Below are 20,404 nucleotides of genomic sequence, written 5' to 3'. Positions count from 1 at the left end.
GCTCATGGCAGAAAAGGATGTTTCATAAGGCAATTAAGGACTAGGTTAAGGTCTCAGCTAGGAGTAGGATCTCTGATTTGTGGAGAAAGAGTCAACAAATCTCTTAGGTATTTTGCTATGGTTGGGTCAGTGAAGAACGAAAAAACCCTATGGGTGTGCGAAAAGCTAAGTGTACTCTAATGGAATTCATAGAAAGACCTGATGTTTTCAATTCCAACAGGTAATCCAATACCCTGGGAAGAGATCAAGTTGACAAAATCTGACAACTGCTGTTACACCAAAGAGAATATCTTTTCCATTTCTGAAGGTAAGTATTTCTTGTGGAGTCTCTTCTACTACTTAACATTATGTGTTGTATCGCTGATGAACAGGATACCACTATTCTCGAGAACCACCAAGGAGCCATGTTTGGAGCCTCAGAATCTGCAGGGTGGGGTGAAGTGTTTGACTGGCATCCTCAGTCAGTAGACAAGGAATGAATGGAAGTCACCACAGAGAGCATAAGACGAGTCTGATTAGATAGGAATACCAAATTTTATCTTGGCCACTTTGGTGCAATCAGTACAACTCTGGCCCGATCCTGTTTGATCTTGTTGAGAACTTTAACTATAATGGCGTCAGTGAATGTGCACAAAGAAGCCCTTTCATTCATGAGATGAGAAAAGCATCTCCTAGCAATTGGGGATTGAGACCCCCTCTGAAGCAATACCTGATGTATTTTGTGTTGGCTGCAGTGGCAAACAGATCAGCCTCGGGGAATTCCGAAGCTAAGACTATTGTGTGGAGATCTCAAGAGTCCAGTTCCCATTTGTAATTTAGAAAGAAATGTCTGTTGAGGTCATCTGCCATGATGTTCTGTATACCTGGGAGGCAAGAAGCTGAGAAAAACTATCTGATTGGCTATACACCAATTCCAGAGTTTTATCACCTTGGCACAGAGAAATGGGAACATGCTCCCTGATGGTTGATATAATACATGCATGTCACATTGTCTGTCATTATCTTTACTGACTTGGATCTGATTAGAGGCAAAAAGTGTAGACAAACATTTCTGACTGCTCTCAATTCCAAATTATTGATGTGAAGAAGCTGCTCTTGTAGTGACCATTTGCCTTGCACCTTATTAGTCCCAGATGTGCCCCCCAACCTAAAAGTGAAGCGTCAATGTTATCACTATGGTAGGGGGATTCTGAAAGAATGGGACACCTGCACTGATGAGTGACTGCAGAACCCATTACTGTCAGTCCCCCAATCTTCCTAGGCTGTGCTTGCTTGATTTGTAAACTTCTTCAAACTGTTCAAAGCCACTCCTGTAGACCTCAGAGATATTATCTGACATGTTGCACTACAAAAACGCAATCTGACATATGTCCCTGCATCTGAAGACAATATTTTCCTGTTAATTGAGGTCTGTCCTGATCCCTGAGATGAGAGTCATTAGTGCGAGAAATCTGCTGGAAAGGAGGTAGGCGCTGCCAGTCGCTGCATACAGGGACGCTCCTATGAAGTCTAGGCACTGTATTGGAGTCAAAAATGGGCTTTTCAAGGTTGATTTGAAGTCTCAGGCTGTGAAAAAGAGAACACATCTTTACTACTGCCAAGACTTCCTAAAATGATCTGCACCGATCATTCAGATATGGGAAAATGATTATAACCAGATGACGTAGATGGGCAGCAACTACCACCAGAATCTTTGAGAATACCCTCGAGGCAGAAATAGGCTGAAAGGGAGCACCCTGTATTGATTGTGCTCGCTGTTGATTAGAAAACAAAAAACTTTCTTGTGTGAAGGGTGAATAGCAACATGAAAATATGCACCTTGTAGGTCGAGAGTTGCAAGCCAATCCCCTATATATAACAAGGGAATTATTGCTGTGAAGGTCATCATCCTGAATATCTGCTGTTTTACATATCTGTTGAGAGACATGAGATGTAAAACTGGCCTCCAGGCACCATTCTTTTTGGAGATCAGGAAGTACTTTGATTAGAATCCCCTTCCCCTGTGCTAGTACAGGACCTGGTTCTATCGCTCCTAAACACAAAAGAGGTAACACCTTGCACCAGCAACTGATTGCAAGAAGGGTTCCTGAAGAAGGATGGGGAGGAGGAATGGGTACAAGGGATGGATTTGAAATGGATAGTTTAACCAGATGTTATGGCTTCCAAAACCCATACAGTCCCCAAAAGGGGAGAGATGACATCTGAGAGAAGGGAAGGGTAGGAGGTTGCAGGTATAAACCTCTGACACTCCCGACCGCACCATCAAAACTGTTGCTTGGAGGACGTACATGGCTGAGAAGACGTGGCTGTAGCTGAAAGGTTTCTTCTTAGAATATCTTGGTCTCTCAGCCGGGGGCTCAGATGGCCTACGATAAGTTGAACACAGGACTGGGTATGCTCTTTGTGCCATCTGAGACCAATTACATCTCCTTTTATTACAGAAATATAAATCCCAAAGGATAACAGCATGGCTCTTGAGTCCTTTAAAGTGTGGAGAGATGTATCCATCAAGTTCACAAAGAGCTTGCCACCATCAAAAGGAAGGTTACCAATGGTACTTTGGACTTCTCTTGGGGGAACCAACTGCTGAAGCCAAGATGCTTTTCTCAGGACCACTCCAGTGGATATAGACCATGATGACATATCTGCAGCAGCTAACGCGATGTCTTTGCCAGGAGCTGACCCTTTTACATTTGCCTTAAATTGTTCATGATGTTCCTCTGGCAAGTGCTCAATAAACAAATTAAATTTGTTGTAACTTAAATAGTTGTATTTGGCCATGAGCACGTGATGGTTTGCTACTCGGAAGCATGGCTGAAGAGTAAGACTTGTGACCAAAAAGATCGTCTCTTGTGGCCCTTACTTGTGGGGTGGACTTCGAGCCATGATGTCTGCCTTGTTCATTAACAGCCTCCACTACTAGAGAATCTGGAGCTGGGTGAAAAAATAGAAACCCTGATTCCCTGGCAGGGAAACCACAGCTACCACAGTGCTAAACAGTCTTAATGGGCTCCGACTGGACTGGTGATCCTCAAAGATGTCAAAGTGTGCAACATATCAGATTGTTGCAATAAGCCATAAATTCGGTGTCTATTCAGACCATGATTTTTAGTGTTTAGAAAAGTTATGAATAGGAGCTTAAATTCATAACTTTGCTACTCACTAAAAATCATGGACTGAATAGAGATACTGATTATGGCTTATTGCAACATCTGTAACCCACTAACAACCTCCCCACCTTTCCTGCCTATGACTGGAGGTGTGTTAACAGTCACCTTGACTGATCCCTTAAAATAAGTGTTAACTACTTATGCTAAACAATCTGTTCAAATCTTGAGTTTAGCAGTGACACTTTAAGTTAGTTTCCCAGACCTGAAGAAAAGCTCTGTGTAAGCTCGAAACCTTGTCTCTCTCACCAACAGAAGTCGGTCCAATAAAAGATATTACCTTACCCATCTTGTCTCTAAGATCCTGGGACCAATATGGCTACAACAACACTGCATTAGACATCAGACTCCTCTTTGTTTTTGCAGTATTAGCATCACCTGGAGTTTGCATGTAACTCCCCTTGGGACCTGAAGTCTCCGTAGTCTTCTTATGGGTCAGTGACCGAGATTTTCTTGGAGATTTACTCCTTACATCCTTCTGCTTAGAGGCAGATATCAAGGCTACCTCTACTGAGGATTTTGGTACCTTAGATATACTTAGTGCTATGGTACTGCCTACATCTCTAGCAGTCTCCAATGACCAAGGTCTTGATGTGGACAGGGCACTAGCGGTACTACGCTAATCTACGTACAGGGAAGGTCTACGTACAGGGTGGTCCTCCGCCCTAGAATCCAAAGATGGGCACAAAGCTTGCTTCATCATCAGGAGTTTAAACTTGATCTTGCACTTACTGGGGATGTGTGTTATTTCCCAAACAGTGGAGGCACGGGGAATGTCAGTCACTGAATGGTAATCACCTCACTGCAGGAGAGGCACCATTTGAACTCAGGAGAGCGTGGCATTCCTGAGTAATATAATAAAAAAATGACCTCTAGAAGGGGAAAGCTATTAACTGGTATCTAACTACATAGTAATAAAATGTTTTTTTAAAAATATTTAGTTAGTTAAAGGAAATGAAAATAAAAAGAACAGCTGTTCCAACTGTACAGACTATAAGATAACTAACTAATTATAGAGCAAACAGGCACACAGTAGACTCTGTCTCTGGCCGAAGGCAGTTGAGAAGGGCCCACACAGCCCCATGTAGCCTTGGCATGGCAGTAGGCACTAGTACAAAAAATCTCCAATCAAGGGTGCAGGTGCCCCTGACGTGAATCACCGACAGGGACACTACTTGAAAAAGAAATAAATGTTACTGTAAACACAACACAGACACACATGTAAAAGCATACTGGAACCTACTGTCTTTCCTTTGCTCTGATAATTTCAAATAGTGAAGCATTGGAATCAAATTGTGTACTGTTGATTTAAAATATCAGTACACATTTTTGCCTCTTGGTGGCACCAAAGATTTAAAATCTTCATCTTGAAAAACAAAAATAGAGGTGAGACAAGGTAGGTGAGGTATTATCTTTTCTTGGACCAACTTCTGTTGGTGGAAGGTACAAGCTTTCAAGCTGCACAGAGCTCTTCTTAGATAACAACAAAGTATTATTGATACTGTTTATATGCACAAATACATGAACAAAATCTCCAAAGAAAACAATCACAGAAGATATGTTTTAAAAAGAAAAAATTGAACTTAAAAGTTGTCCCTCTGGAACCAACATTTTGGAGTTGAGGAAATGTTAATTTTGTTTAGCTGGAAAATTGAGCCATTTACATTTTCTCATTTTAAGACAAGTTCTCATTCTAACACCGTTCAAAGATTAAATTTTTCCTTTGAAGAACCATTGGTAAGAAATTTCTAGTCAATGTGGATACATTTTATAGACATTTATAAATCAGATTCAGATTGACACAACATTTTTTCCGCCTCAGGTTTATAATTGATAAAGAATTTTATATAAGCACTGTTCTCACTTTAAAATACTATTAGCTTTGGTTTCAGAAGAGTAACACTCCCAGGTGACACCTATACTAGCATGGACTAGAGAGTAAATATATCAATGAGATTAGCAGTACAAATAAAGATGAATGAGATGCAGTACAAATATGACCTATAAGAGTCAGCCAAGACAAGCAGTAACAGCATATTTGTTCCTGGTGAGTCCCGAGTTTGGGAAGTGACCAGGGTAACTAAAGATCAGTGGACAGTAGTTTCAAGAGTACCAAGCATGCTTCTCTTTAGCAGTCTCAGCTGATGAGTAATGGAATAATAGTAACAGTGGCATCTGAGGAGAGTGTTTATTCCACTTTTCCAATTGAGGAGATTAAGATTGGGGACACATCAATAACCAGGGAGGGAGGTGTTTTAGAGGAAAAACAGAGGTTTCAAGACAGAACATACATTGTCTGTGCTCCAAGTGCTTTGAGAGGTGGAAGGTTAATAGTGCTTGCAGCAAAACCTAGTCCATAGACTAACGCTGATATCTTACTGGAAGCAGTTCATACTTACTGGCAAACGTTCAAGTAAGGGAGTTACACTTTCAGACACATATATTATACTTCCATCTGTCATGATTGCTAAAAAAAAACCATCAAGAGCCTGAAATTAAACATAATGGGCAGTTAAATGAAAAGGAACACAGTACAATGCACATGACAAATCAAAAAATCTATATTTAACTTAAGAATGAACACTAGATTGACTTCATTTTACTTACTCTAAAAACAATGGGAGCATGTGTTATCACTAACACCTTTGAATATCATTTGTACTATATCAGCTTTACCATTATAATTTTTCATACTGTTGTGTTCTCAAAAAGCCATCAATAATTTACAAAACTTCGGCTAGGAGATAGATCTAACTATTGGCAGGTTTGTTTCCCTCTTCTCCCACCCTACCCTACTAGAATTCTAGTCTTTAAAAAAGAACATGGAATGACAAGGAAGCAAGGTAGTGCTAAACGGGAAAATGGAGATTGAAGAAAGGAGAAAATAATAATAGGCACAGAAAATTGGAGAGAGGGAAGAGGAAAAAGGATGAAGGGTAGAAAGAGAAGGAGGAAATGATAGATTTCAATTATTAAAATCTTTGAAGTTCCAATTCTTTTCTAAAGAAACTCAGTAGAAAATAAATATTCACCACCTCAGTTTAAAATTAAGAAATGGGAAGGCCATGGGTTTTAATAAAACTTACCTGTGGCTGCTTTAATTACTGGTAGTGGTTTAAAATTTGTGTAAGCTTTAACATTCCTAATTAAGAGCACAATTCTGGCATCCTCGTTATTTGGAGTAGTACCTGACCACCCAAAATAATAGTAGTAGTCCCACTGATTTCAGTGGAAATCCTTATCCTTGCATGGTAACATACCACTTAAGGAAAACAGAAATGGAGGTGGTGAGGAAGTAAGTTTAGCAACACCCCCTCCACCAGTTGACATATGAGAAGCCTTTTGCCCTTCCCTGGGTCAAGAGGGAGGTCCTGGGCCCATGACTTGCATTTGCTGAGCTTACTGCCCTGTTACTAGCACCCAGACTTCATTGGTGTTGTTACTGAGCAGGGGTAGGCTCAATACGCAAGGGTAATAGAACGGCAATTGGAGCAAGTGGGGACAGGACAACAGGGGAAGGGATGATCTCCCCCTGAGATGGGCCCTCTTCCTGGCTCCCTCACATCGCCTCAACCCCCGCACCCAAGCCCACCCAGTGGGTTTCAGAGGCGGGATCCACCCACTCAGCTGGGCACAACAGGGGAGCCACTCTCTGCACTGAACAGGATTGCTGGATGTTGAAGAGGGAAGAGGATGGGGAACAGGATGAGTAGGGTCACCGGTGGTGGTGGGGCTGGTGCCCTCCTGGGATTCAGAGGCACCTAACACTCCTCTTTGCTGGGCCAAGGGACAGTCCCTTCAGATGTACCCCGCAGTCCAGCAAATGAATCACTGAGCCTGCCCCGATGAGTAATGTATGCAATAAAGGGAGTCCTGACAGGGCACCACAAAGGACCCCTCCAATCTCCCAGCGGCAACTGGATGGTGACTTCAATGCCTAAGGAATAAGAGCATGTGACCGAGGAAGAGATACTTGCAGCCCAGAGGAAGAAGACTAAGAGGGGAGAACAGTTTCCCCAAGGATGAGAGGGCAAGCAGGAGGGTAGCATTGGGGAGGAAGGACGGGATGGAAGTAAGCATCACTGTATTCTCAGGTCTTCCAAGAGCTTGAGGGGAACAAAGAGACCCCCACCAAAATGCCATTCTGCACCGCCTTCTGGGCAGCAACCTCTGCTGCCAGAAGAAGATGACCTTCCTGTACATCTTAGAAGCCATCACAATGTCCAAGGGCCCCACCATCTGAGCCTACGCCCGCACACAGGTTTCGTTGTGGGATGAGGCGGCCACTAGGAGACAGCAAACACAGTGCCTCCTATTCAGGGAAGGGAAAGGGGGCCCTGAGTGCCACAGATGGAGAAGGAGGAGACAGCAGCAGTGGCAACGGTGGATGGAGGGGCCACTGCAGATGGCGATGGGGCAGTGGGTACGGCTGTGGCTACCTGGGCATATGCCTGTGGAGCTGAAGGGCAGGCAACCCCGGGGGAGGGATAGCTCAGTAGTTTGAGCATCAGCCTGCTAAACCCAGGGTTGTGAGTTCAGTCCTTGAGGGGGCCATTTAGGGATCTGGGGCAAAAATCTGTCTGGGGATTGGTCCTGCTTTGAGCAGGGGGTTGGACTAGATGACCTCTTGAGGTCCCTTCCAACCCTGATATTCTATGATTCTATGAAGGGACAGCACAGGGAGGGTGAACCATTGCCAGTAGCTGGGCTGTCGCAGTAGCAGCTGCTGCAATGGAAGAAGCGAACTGGGCAGAGCTCTTTCCCTTTTTTCTTGCCCTGGCCCTTCTTGCTGACTGAGCGGGCCTCGTTGTTGTTGATGGGTTTAGCAGCCAAGTCCTTGCCTGTGCCTTTTGCTACCACCCAATGGTGCTGGCAGAAGTGTAGGTGGTAGCCACAGGAGTGGAAGGGGGAAGAAAGCTGAGGTGAGAGGACCATGCAAGATGAAGAGGAGGCAGCAAATATCCAGGGCAGATACATGGAAAGGATACAGTTATCAGATAAAATGGACTGGGAAAGGATTGGAAAGAAAGCATCCATTATGGGGTTCAAGGCTCCTACATCTGGTATAGTGGGGAGCCAACCCCTCTCCTTTTATAGCCCTCTTAACCTTCATACAAAAGGAGGGTGGTGCGGGTCAGGGAGCAGGTTGGAAAGACAGAGAGGTGACAACAGCCCCTCAAAGAGATGGTAATGTTTAAGGAAATGATGATGAACTATATCGTACAATTTATTGCCAAGTAGTTCCAGATATTTAAGCGAATAAAACTGTGGCTTTATTCCACATCCACTACCTACTGTCTTGCTTCCAATGGGGCTGAACAAAGGATGGTCTCATGGTTAAGGCAGTCAAATAATGCCTTTGAGAACTTGATTCTATCCCTGCCTCTTCCACAAAGTTCCTAAGTGATACTGGGCAAGTTGCTTAAACCAGATTTTTCACAGGTAGTGGCTGTTTCTTGGCACTCAACTTGAGATCCTGGGGTCTGATTTGCATAAGTGTTGAGCACTCTCAGTCTCAACAGAAGTCAATGGAAGCTGTGCTTTGAACATATGAAGTCAGATCCTATGTGTAACAAATTGTAAACCCAGAATTAGTTTATAACTTTTGTTGCCAGTATTGCCCCTCTTGGCCCGAGTGGTTAGCCCATATTCAGGGCCTCACATATTTGTTTCCCCTACGAGGAGAAATGGATGATGAGTCAGAAATTTCTTTGTATAAACACAAAATTGCAGGGAAGTTCTGTTTCCCTTGAACACTATTAAAAACGGCAGGCAGTTTCCTTGCTTACAATTTCCTAGTCTACCTTTGCAACCAGCTTTCTGCTCCAAGGAGCTCTGTCTCTCTGCTCCCTCTCAGGGCCATGCTCACGAGTGCTTCTCTTGCTTTCTGCTGGCTTTCTCCCAGCTCTTTGAATTTCTGTACAAGATAATTTTTTAGTTCTTTAAGTGCTTGCTGTATCTCATCTGTTAGCAAGTTCCAAGGTGGACAAAACTTTCCTGAAGGGGAGGAAGTGTTGCCTAGTGGATAGAGCACTGGACTGGGACTCAGGAGAACTGAGTTCTATTCACAGCTTTGCCACTCGCCTGCTTGGTGACCTTGGGCCAGTCACTTTATTTTGACCGTCATCTCTCTGTGCCTCAGTTACCCATCTGTAAAATGGGATTATACCACTCCCTCACTTTGCAGGAGTGTCGTCAAAATTGATGCTTATGAAGCACTCTGATACTATAGTGGTAAGCACCACAGAAAAGCCCATGAGGAAATTAATAATTCAATCTTCAGAGCAGAATTTGAATAGTGTGCAGTAAATAAGGTCGAGGGCTACATGTTGAACAACACGGGGGAAAAAACAGAATATTGAATATCTGCTCATTAAGCGAGCCCTGCCCATTCTATGCACTAATTGAGAAAAAGTAATATGTGATGATGTAATTAAAGACTGTATCATAATGCATATGCACAAGGGGTTGAATTAAAGTTGCACAGGCAACCTTAATGCATTTCCTAATGGCTGAGCACTTGAGTTTGCAACCTCAATAATCTGCTTTTTAAAATAGTTTTTTTTGTGGATAATATGCAGATACACAAAGTACATTTTTTATTATGCATACTCTTTTCACAAGCTATAGCCATACTTCCAATCAAGAAGAGAGTATGTTGAATAGTTTTGGTAACTAGCATTTAGTTTAAGCATAAAAAACTAAGCTAACTCTGCCATAAAGGTACCAGTCATCTTTGTGTAGATGCACAGTTATCCTTTTAAAAAAATGATTTCTAATTATAGTTTTAAAGAACAGTTTTCATAAACTTAATAGTACACTTTTGTATTTACAATATATTATAGCCCATTTAGTTAAAATTACATTTGTAAAGATACTTATGTGCAGATTTCTAGGTAGATAGTGTTGCAATTAAAATATGGATTTGAAAAGGAATACCATTAAGCTAAAAGATTCTATCATCACATAGTGGTGGTTTGCTAAGGAGAATCCTCTCTTTTCAAAAAGATAAAATAGTAATATACCTCCAACATTAACTGTGTGAACTCTTCATTACTAAGGAATGTAGGTTTCCAGTCCTGTCGAATTTCACTGGCATCTGACTGTGCAGTGATTTCTGTAATCAGAAACATATACATGAATATTAATTTATGATTCACACTCCTGGAAGCAATTAATTCACACCACTGAATTATATGAATTGAGGGAAAGCTCTTTAGTCTGCTGTAATATGAAGAAGGAAAAAAAAAAGTCAGTTTTTTCCATTCCCTTCTGCAGTCCACTCATCACACCAAAATGTTAGTTCCTGGAAGGGTGATTAAAAAATGGAAAGTTATCCAACAGCATGACAACATTCTGTCTTAGAGAGTAGGAAGACAATGCTAGCAGCAACTTGTATTCACACAGCTGCGGTCAAATCACCTTGTGCTGTGATTCTGTCAGATCTCAAATTAATGTAGTGTTAAGCTGGACAAGAGCTCTCCAGATAAATGAGACAAAGAGTTTAAAATTCACCTGGAAACCCTCAGGAAGCCAGTGCAGGTCATCAAGCATGGCCTGAATATGCTTGTGGCAAGACATTCTGTTTAATAAGAAGGCTGAGGCATTCTGCACTAGCTTCAGTTTCTAGTCAATTTTAAGGCCATGCAGAGTAAGTTGAAGTAGTCTAATCTTAAAGTGATAAAGACACAAATGACCGCCATAGCAGAGAAGAACAGTGACAACCTCCTGGTTGTACTTAAATGATAAAAAGCTGTCCTGGCTGTTGATGTACTTGATCTTCTAATTGCAGCTCAGAGTTTGACCAGATCCCTAGATTGTAAATTTGAGCAAATGGTGGGCCCACCCCTCATTTAGTGGGGCAGGTATTATTCTCACTGTATTTGTTAGTGATCACATTTTCGAAATTGCATTTTAACACAAACTTCAATTTCCAATGTGTTTCTTCATTTGTGAAACGGTTAATTTTTAAAATAATTCTGATAAAGGAGGCAGTGTATTATTTACAGCCTGGTACTGATTCAGATGCACCAATCTGGTATCAACTGTACTAATCCATTACTCTGGAAGCTGACTTGTTTATTTCAATTTTAACAAAACAAGAAAGAATGCCTACCCCAGACTAAGTGCCTGAGATATCTAAGTTATGGTTTTCTACTGTCATCCATTACCATAGTATCTGAGAGCCTTCCATGTAAAATCAATAGCAATAATCTCTAGTGAACTTCAGAGAAACCCTGGCACTTCTTTTTGGGGGCAAAGTCTCTAATCCATGCATTGTTTTTTGCTGGTTGACTGATGAAATTTGTTACAGAGGTGATTTTTACCTTTTTTTTTTTTTTTTTTTTTTTTTAATGTTTTGGGATGCCAATGTTGCAAACAACCATTAAAAATACAGGCAATAAAACTATTATGAAACAAAACAGTAGCATATTTCACCTACTTGTAATAACTAGTCAATAGAAAACATTACAAAAACTCCGGAGTGTCCTACATGGACTAACTCTCCTTGGAGAAAAGGGGTTTGATACTAGATTGATTTGTTTCTGTGTTTTCAGAAGTATCAATGTTAAACATATGTCTTACTAATATAACACAGCATGGTTAAACATTTAATGTTATTAAATCTATTAATACATGCATGCATGTTTTCTCTTTTTTGTTCCATTTTAATTGTTGTATTTACTGTTTTAATGGTATTGTTCTAATAAGCATCTGGTGCTATTAGGACAGTAACCATAATACTCAAATAGAGGACATACAACGGGCATGCAAGCATAACCATGTGATGAAAGTTGTATTGACAATCACCATATGAACATGTGGATAGGTATATGTATGAATCGCCTTCCCAGCTTTGCTTGTTATATTATCCATCTGTTTCATATGGGTTATATTACCCTTATATGTTTCCTATTTCTCCACCTCCTCCTGGGAAAGACAGTATATTCTGCTCAAAAGTTGCAGAGGGCAACTTCTCTTCATCATATCCCCTGGATGTTACCTAGCAGACAGTGTTTTGTTTCAGTTTGCTTGTTTTTGGCTAGCATGCAATAGCTCTCAGCTATTGAGTCTGGAAGGATAACTTTACAGTATATTAGTATAATGAGCATGTATAATTAGTAGTACATTTGTAGTAAACAAATTTTTTTTTTATCTCACATCTACCAGCATGAACTGCAAGGTGCTATATTAATGTATACAGAACAAGAGAAAAAACTAGGTGTGGGGGAAGCCATGGCTGTCTTAACTGAGAGAAAGACTGAGAGAAAATAAGATACTTTTGAATCAAACTCAACCACCATGGAGAGGAAGAACCATCCATTCTGTTAATACATTAAGAAACTTCCTTAGTTTAGACACTGGAACAAATAAGGGCAATTTTCTCAAAACAGAAAATTCTCATCATACTGAAGTTTCTTTGAAACTGAGGATTTCAATGGAATTTGTAAAGTACACAGGAAATAACTCAGTGGACTGACAAGAAAATGCTAATTCTTCAGTTTATTCCCAGAGATCAGACACTAGAAGTACTATAAAGCAGCTACTAAAAATCATGTGACATGAAAATAAAATAAAAAAATCATAATTTTCTTCAGAATTCTGCCCAAGAAGTAGCTTTAGAATTATTATGTATGAAAGGGATCAAAAACATAATACTTATGAATAAACTAACAAGACACAAAGAGACACAGGGCAAGTCTACACAGCAAAACAAAAAAAGCACACCAGGGCAGCAAGTCTCAGAGCCCAGGTCAACTGATTCCAGCTCATGCTGCGAGGCTAAAAATAGCTGTGTAGACATTCGGGCCCAAACTCTGAGACTCACTGCCATGAGCTGTGGGTTTGCGTTGTTGTTTTTTTTTTGGGAGGGGGTGAGGGGGGTTCCTGTGTAGATGTATTCATAGAATTAAATGGAGACGCTTCAGAAATGTTTAGGTTTTGGGAAAATTAACAATACAAAAACTAAAACTATAATTAAGATTTTGGTGCACTTTGTACAGTGCTAATCTATTCATACTACATTTTCTTGGCTTGGTTACTTATTGAGTGACTAAACAACATGCTCCATTTATGATGTCTGTATGTGGAAATCCTTCATCTGTAAAGATATCCCTTGTACAGCTTTGGTTTGGGGAGCTGTTTTGCAGGTTATTGGGGAGAATTAAAGGTCTGAACCAAAACCCAATCGAAAGATTTCAGTTTTCTAGCTGTCTTGTTACACCACAGAATTACCTTTGTGCTTCCGTAAAAAGTCAATGCTTTTCTGCAGTACAGTGGATTTATCCATCTTCCGAACATTACCCGGAAGCATGGAACCAAGCTCTTTGATGAGAACATTAAACTGATCTCTACGTTTCTTTTCAGACTTGTTTCTAGACACTCTGAAAAACACAAAAAAGGAAACCATGTTATAAAAACAGAAGCAAACTGTGTCAAGAATATTTCACAGATGACAGGTTTTAATCAAATTTTCAATTTGGAATGAGAGAGGAGTCAACTCTTACAAAGGTGTGTATTACTGATAGTATAAATTCTGTGAATATAACAATGAACATCTACTTACAGATTAACACCAAAATGAGATAAAATTTGACAATGGTAGCAAATATAACCATCAATTCAATATTCATCTAATAGCCAAACATCTAACCATTCATTTGTGGTCATGATACAAGTGTTAAGTATATGGAGGACTTAGGGACGTGAACAAAAATTCCTCAGCTGTTTATTTTAAAATTAGGCTACTATGCTGTCCTCTTACCTGGGTGATCACTAGTCACTGTAGCGAACAAGGATGTTAAATAGAGATTTCAGAAACTAAGTCATTTCCAGCAATATACACTCCTTCCTTTTGTCTAGCAGTGGGTCAGCAGGACAAAAAGGGGAGAACCGATCTAATCTAGGCACTTGACTCTGATGACTGAGAACTTCTCCAACTGTTCACAGCAGCAAGTGCCTATTTCAGTGATGGCCTGAACCACTAGAATGGGATGCTTGCCACGTATGCCTTTGTGCCTACTGGTGAAGATTAGAGGGCCACCCATATCCTTCTGGGGAGCATCTGCAAGAGCAGAAATCCAGTGGGCACAACAACCTGTTACTGGCTAGCCATTCTCTAAATCAGCTATAGGCAGGAAGGCGTGGAGATTATCCATGTTCCAGCTGAAGTCAATTTGAGCCTTGAAACCCTTTTAACCACCACAAAAGAAATCTGGGAGTCCAAACCTAATTACTGACTTGAGTTAGTAACCTGGGAAGAGGTTCTATTCTATATAGTACTGCTATTCAGAGATCACGTAACTTGGATTGGAGCTCAGGCTTTCAAGCCTGGAGTGGGAGTGGTGGTCTATGGACCCGGATTGGGAGGCTCACTCCCAGATGCAGTACAGACATACCCTTGGAGTCATGACAGTGAAGGCTGTGTTTGGGAGGGATCCTCCATGCAAGACATCCATTGTCACAGGGAAGGAACAAGCTGCCCATTACTTGAAATAAGAATCTTCATATACAGGGACAGTCATATTTGAACTTGAGGCACAAAGACTCCTTTAACCAACACCTCAAAGTAAATAACCCATATGTAGAAAAATATGACATAACCTGACATATAAACACTACGGGGAAGTTCTGTTTTATTGTATGGTCACAAACAGTCACATTTTTATTCTGTTAATATATTTGGATTTACCAAAGCAGTCAAATAAAGGACATTTTAGCATAAGCTAACTTAAAAAAAAGACTACCTTTTTGCTTTATCCTTGTCATCTTCTTCCACCAGACCATCAAAAATACTACCATCATCTCTACAAGAGAGAAAACAGACAAACATTAGAACACAATAGTCTCTCACAGACTGCTAACACCATGAGAAGGAATACACAGAATGGCAAGCAAAGGAAGCTCATCATTCAATAGTTCAACTAACCCAAGATATAGGAGCACTGTTTTATTGTGATCTAAGTTTTACAAAGCCAAACAGTTTCAATGAATCCACGTACTTTATAAGTTGTTGCCTATAGATAGTTTACTAAAACCCTGTATTTTAAAAGGCTGACATTTCTAAGATATATCTCAAGTTATTTTCAGAATATTTAAGTTTTTAACGAGATATCTCACAAACAATCCTCTCTGCATATTTGGCTTACACCACCCTGTGTTAGTTTTAAATCTTTTTGAACAGTACCTTTGCTACTGTCCTTCCAAACAAAGGAGAGGACAGATCACTTTGCTATAAGATCTTTGTTGTTTGTTTGCAAGCCCTTAATTTTAATTATAGGGTTATTCATAATTATATATATTAAAAAAAAAAACCATCCTTTGTATTCTTTTCGACTATTGCAATTCCTTTTATGGTGTTCCTAAATCAGTCTCTAAACATCAGAAGTCAGAATATACTCTTTCACTTAAATAGGACCATCTTGCACTTTATTTCCTACATCACTTCTTTTGTATTTATTTTAAAGTGCGAATCAATCCACGTCTGGTTTTCAAAACTACCACATATTAGACTTTCTCCATCATACTGCTCTAAGCTATTCTATTAATTTCCACGTCTACTTAGTACAGTCCTCCAATTTTTGCCTCCCCATAACTTTTCAGAGTTGGGAAAGTTAATCTCTGACTCTTCTTCCTTCCTTCGAGATATGAAAACACTTTCCCTCTAAATCTTACCTTGCACTCATCTCTCTCTCTAATTTGTGACTCACATATTGTAAAGTGATTTGTGATACTGTGAATGGTAGATGCTAGTAAACCAACGGTTATTCACCTTCTCAAACTGTTGTTCTTCGAGATGTGTTGCAGATGTCCATTACACTACAAGGTGTGCGCATATCCTGTGCGCCCAATACTGGAGAATTTTCCTTAGCAGTACCCGTAGAGGCGGTCCTGCCCATACCTCAGCTCCTCATGTTCGGAGGAGAGGGTATAAAGAGCAGAACTGCCCTGAACTCTTTCAGTTCTTTCGCACTGGAAACTAATCGTAGACTACGATCCACTAGGAGAGGCGGGTGGGTTGCGTAATGGACATATGCAACACATCTCAAAGAAGAACAGTTATGAGATGGTGAGTATTTTTCTTTTTCTTTTTTTGAGTTCTTGCATATATCCATCTCGCAATAGGTGACTCCCAAGCTGTAAATCCAAGGTGGCAGGGTTCAGAGTCTCTTTGGAAGAGGGACTGTAGGATTACTCTTCCTACATTGGCATCTTCCCTTAATGTCTCAGCCAGCGTGGAATGTCTGGTGAATGTATGTATGGAAGACCACATCACTGATCTTCAGATAGTCATAACAGGGACATATGCCACAAAAGCTGCAAAGGCTGAACGTGCTCTGGTTGAGCGTGCTGTCACCTCCTCAGAGGCTTTACACATTTGGCAGCAAAACAGAGTGATGCTGCTAGTGATCCACTTTGAAAGTCGTTATAATTGGTTAACTTCTCATATGCTCCACAGAACAAACAGCTGGGAAAAAACCCAAGAGAGCTTTATCATATTCAGGTAAAAAGCCAAAGCTTGATGCACATCCAGAGCAAGCAGTCTTTGTTCATCCTTGTGAGCACGTGGCTTTGGAAAGAAAACTGCTAAGTATAGTCTGATTCAGGTGAAATCTGATACTACCTTTGAGAGGAATTTAGGGTGCAGTCTAAGGTGAACCTTGTCTTCATAGAAAATGGAGTCACTGATCTATCTTACAAGTGCATTTACCTCTTGCACGATCTCAGTCGAGGTGATGGTCATAAGAAGGCTACCTTAGCTGAGATGTAGAAGCAGGCAGGGAGCTAAAGATTCAAAAGGAGGATCCATAAAAGAGTAGATAACACTAAATTCAAATCCCAAATTGGCGCTGGTCCCAGATAGGTGGGAACACTCAATCTAGACCTTTCAGGAACCTGGTCATGATAGGATTAATAAAAGCAGCTCTACCATTAATTTGAGAGTGAAACACTGAGACAGTGACGAGATGCACCCTAATGGAGCTGACAGCTAGACCCGACTGCTTAAGATGCAAGAAGTAGTACAGAATTGTTTGAATGTTAGACTGAGTCAGGAACACATTATAGGAGGTTGCTCAGATGGAGAAGCACTTCCACTGACCCAGGTAAGGTGTTATTGTACAAGGTTTTCTGCTATTAAGGAGGACATTCTGGACTGCCACTGAGCAGTGTACTCCTCTGCATTTGACCACTGATGAACCATGTTGTGAGGTGCAACACACAAGAATTTGGGTGCAACACCTGCCCATAGTTCTGGTTAGTGGCAACAACAAGGGTCCTCGAGTACACAGCTTGCATAACTCACAATACCATGGCTGCCTTGGCCAGGCTGGAGCTATAATGATCATTCTGCCTTGACTTGTTTCAGCTTGAAAATGAACCTGGGAATCAGGGGCTCTGGTATATACACACATCAGGTCCTTATCCTATGGAAACCAGGAAAACATTTGAGATTGACCCAGCTCTGTGACCTGCTCTGGGACAAAACTGGGGACACTTCCTGTTTTGCCGAGTCGCAAACAGATCTACCATCAGAAAACCTCCTATGCCAAACACCAAAGCTAGAACGGCTGTGTTGCGAGACCATTTGTGGTCTAAATTGAAAGATTTGCTCAGGTGATCCACCCAGCCATTCTGAATACCTGGCAAGTGAGAAATCCTGAGAGCGACTCAGCTCCATATGTATAAATTCCACAGCTCAACCACCTCCTGGCAGAAGCGGTCTGACTTGGCACCCCCTTGTTTGTCCACATAAAACACTGCTATCGTGCTCTCAGTGACCACTTGGACTGTTTTGTGGCCTGTGGATGTCTGGATGAGGAGACCGAGGAAGTAAGAGGCAGAGGTCTCCCTCTCTGAAACCTTTGCTTTCTTTTGGAATGGTCAGCATGACGGAAGGAATATTGCTGTCTAGGCTGGAATTGAGGATGATATTTTGTCCTCTTCATAGCTGGAGTGTAGAGGCCCAAAGGCATTAAAACTGCTCTACAGTTCTTAGAGTGTGTAAAGCCTCATCTGTTGTGGATGAGAACAAAAGGACAGCCCTGAAAGAGAAGGGCCTCATTTGTCTGTTGTATGTCTGCAGGAACCCCCGAGGTCTGCAGCCAGGTACAAAGGCGCATAGTCATTGCTATAGCCCTGCCAGCAGAACCCACCACATCCAAGGAACCCTGCAGAGCTGATTGAGAGACCAGACAACCCACCACAAAATTGCTCAAATCTTTGGGATGAAACCTGGTATTTACATTCCATTAATTTGGCCACAGGTGAAATGGAGGAAGGGGTTTTCCACAGTATCTTAAATAGCCTGCATAATGGCATCATTTGTAGGCAGGGCTACCTTTCCTGTCATAGCCAGATGCACAGGGTCAATCAGTTGGTGGGTATTCTTCCCCACGAGATCCACTTGTAAAGAGTTGGCATTCTCCTTTAAGGTACACCTTAAAGGTAATCTGGGACCAGGGAGGACACTCCAGTATCAGGGCTTCATCAGGTGATGAAGATGATGCATGAAGGGGAGGCAAGGGAATATGCTCCCGAGGATGGTCTTACAGTACTGGATTAGGCTACTGGTCTGAAGCAGGCTGAGGTAAATCCTGAGGTAAAGGTTGATGGGTACCAACCGTCACAGGCCTCTTAGTACCATCAGAAAAAGATTATTCCCTAAGGGATCTGCTTCTGCGAGGTAGTTGCAATGTTGATCTAGATACTGGGGAGCATCCAATAAGGTCAACTAGGAGGCTGGTACAGTAATGGGTCCCAGCTGTGCCTGGTCCAGCCATCTCGATTCCTGGCTCTACTCTTCTCAAAACAGTTAACGAGTAAGAGAAAAGGACCAGGACACCACTCTGGACTTTCAGTAGTATGAGACTCAAAAGCCCACCTCAAAGTCTGATGAAGAATCAGAGTATTCCAAGAGCCATGGTTGTGCTGTACTGGGTCTGATCCTCTGGATCTATGCCAGGAATGTGACACTGGAGGAAACAGAGGGCTTCCTAGTTGATGGTACCATGTCACAGGGTAGAGCTGGTACCAGAATGGATGAGGCCAAAGACAGTGGTACTGGGCCCTTAAGTGATGGACCCACAACAGAGTGCCCCAGAGCTGACAGCCTCAGAACCTGCACTGGTACTGACCAAGGATCTCTGCCCTGAACCAATGGCGACAGTGGTACTGATAGGCATAGCACATCTCTCGCCACCACACAGGCCTCTGGCGTTGTCTGCACTAATATGGGCTGTCGCCCCACCATGATCAGAGATGTCACTCTACCTTTGGTACTGGAGTGACCTTCTGTGGAGCAATCCTGTATCGTGGATTCCAAGGAGTCCAGTGTCTATTTCTTATGCTTCTTTCACCACAATTGCTCCAATGTCTTTGGCCTCAAAGACAAGAGTCCCAGTGACAGAAATCTCCTGTGGCTCCTATTCCCAGGTAAAGCTAAAGGAGCACTCCAAGAAGGAGTCATCAAAAAGCTTCCCTTGGACAACCAAAGGGGTTCAGACACTGGCCTAAGGACAGCCTCCATTAGGATATAACGAAGGTGTTCTTCTCTCAGCTTCTTTGCTCGGGCCTTTAAACTACTGCAAATGGAGCACCTGTCTCTCTTTTGTGGCACTCACCCAAGCACTTGAAGCAGCACGAATAAGGTTCCCTGACAGACATGGGATTTTGGCAACCCAAACAGGACTTGAAACCAAGGGATCTTGGCACAAGCTTGCCCCAGTTAAGGGCAAGACCTTGAGGCCCGCCTGACTGGGGAAAAAAAAAAAATATATATATATATATATATATATTTCCAACTAAAACCAGAAATTTTAAAATTAGAAAAGAAAAGAAAAAAATGGAGTGATGAAAAAGTACCACTAGGTAAGAAAAAAAGCAGCAAGAAATTTGTTCATGAGGAACACAGAACTCTCTGACCACCAATGGTAAGAAGGAACTGAAGGAGGAGTGGGGCAGCTCCACCCTTTATATACTCTCCATTCAAAGCACGAGGAGCTGGGATGCCCCTAAAGGTACCACTAAGGAAAACTATCTAGCACTGGTGCATAGGATGCACACACACCTACAGTGTAATGGATATATGCAAGCACTAGACCTGTATTGTCTGTTACTACTATAAATATAGTACCCATAGTTGACAAAAAGAGGAGGAAGGGTGTAATGTTATGAAAAGTGTTTGATTATTCTTTCCTTTTCCTTAATAAGCCAGTGCAGGAGAATCCTGTGGTAGA

At 41.7% G+C, this 20,404-nt stretch overlaps 1 protein-coding gene across 1 annotated transcript in view; it reads right to left on the bottom strand.

The window, feature by feature from the left end:
- CLOCK (clock circadian regulator) overlaps positions 1-20,404 on the bottom strand; it is an 89,249-nt gene that overhangs the window by 18,683 nt on the left and 50,162 nt on the right. Inside the window, exons 6-9 of the mRNA XM_065405772.1 lie at positions 14,915-14,974; positions 13,404-13,552; positions 10,193-10,284; positions 5,567-5,656 (exon numbers count right to left, since the gene is read on the bottom strand). Coding sequence (XP_065261844.1) covers positions 5,567-5,656; positions 10,193-10,284; positions 13,404-13,552; positions 14,915-14,974 — 391 coding nt within the window. The remainder of the gene's footprint in view (positions 1-5,566; positions 5,657-10,192; positions 10,285-13,403; positions 13,553-14,914; positions 14,975-20,404) is intronic.

The sequence above is a fragment of the Emys orbicularis genome, chromosome 5 (assembly GCF_028017835.1).
Source record: "Emys orbicularis isolate rEmyOrb1 chromosome 5, rEmyOrb1.hap1, whole genome shotgun sequence".
NCBI classification, from domain to species: domain Eukaryota; kingdom Metazoa; phylum Chordata; order Testudines; family Emydidae; genus Emys; species Emys orbicularis.
This window is presented reverse-complemented; position numbering and strand designations above follow the sequence as displayed.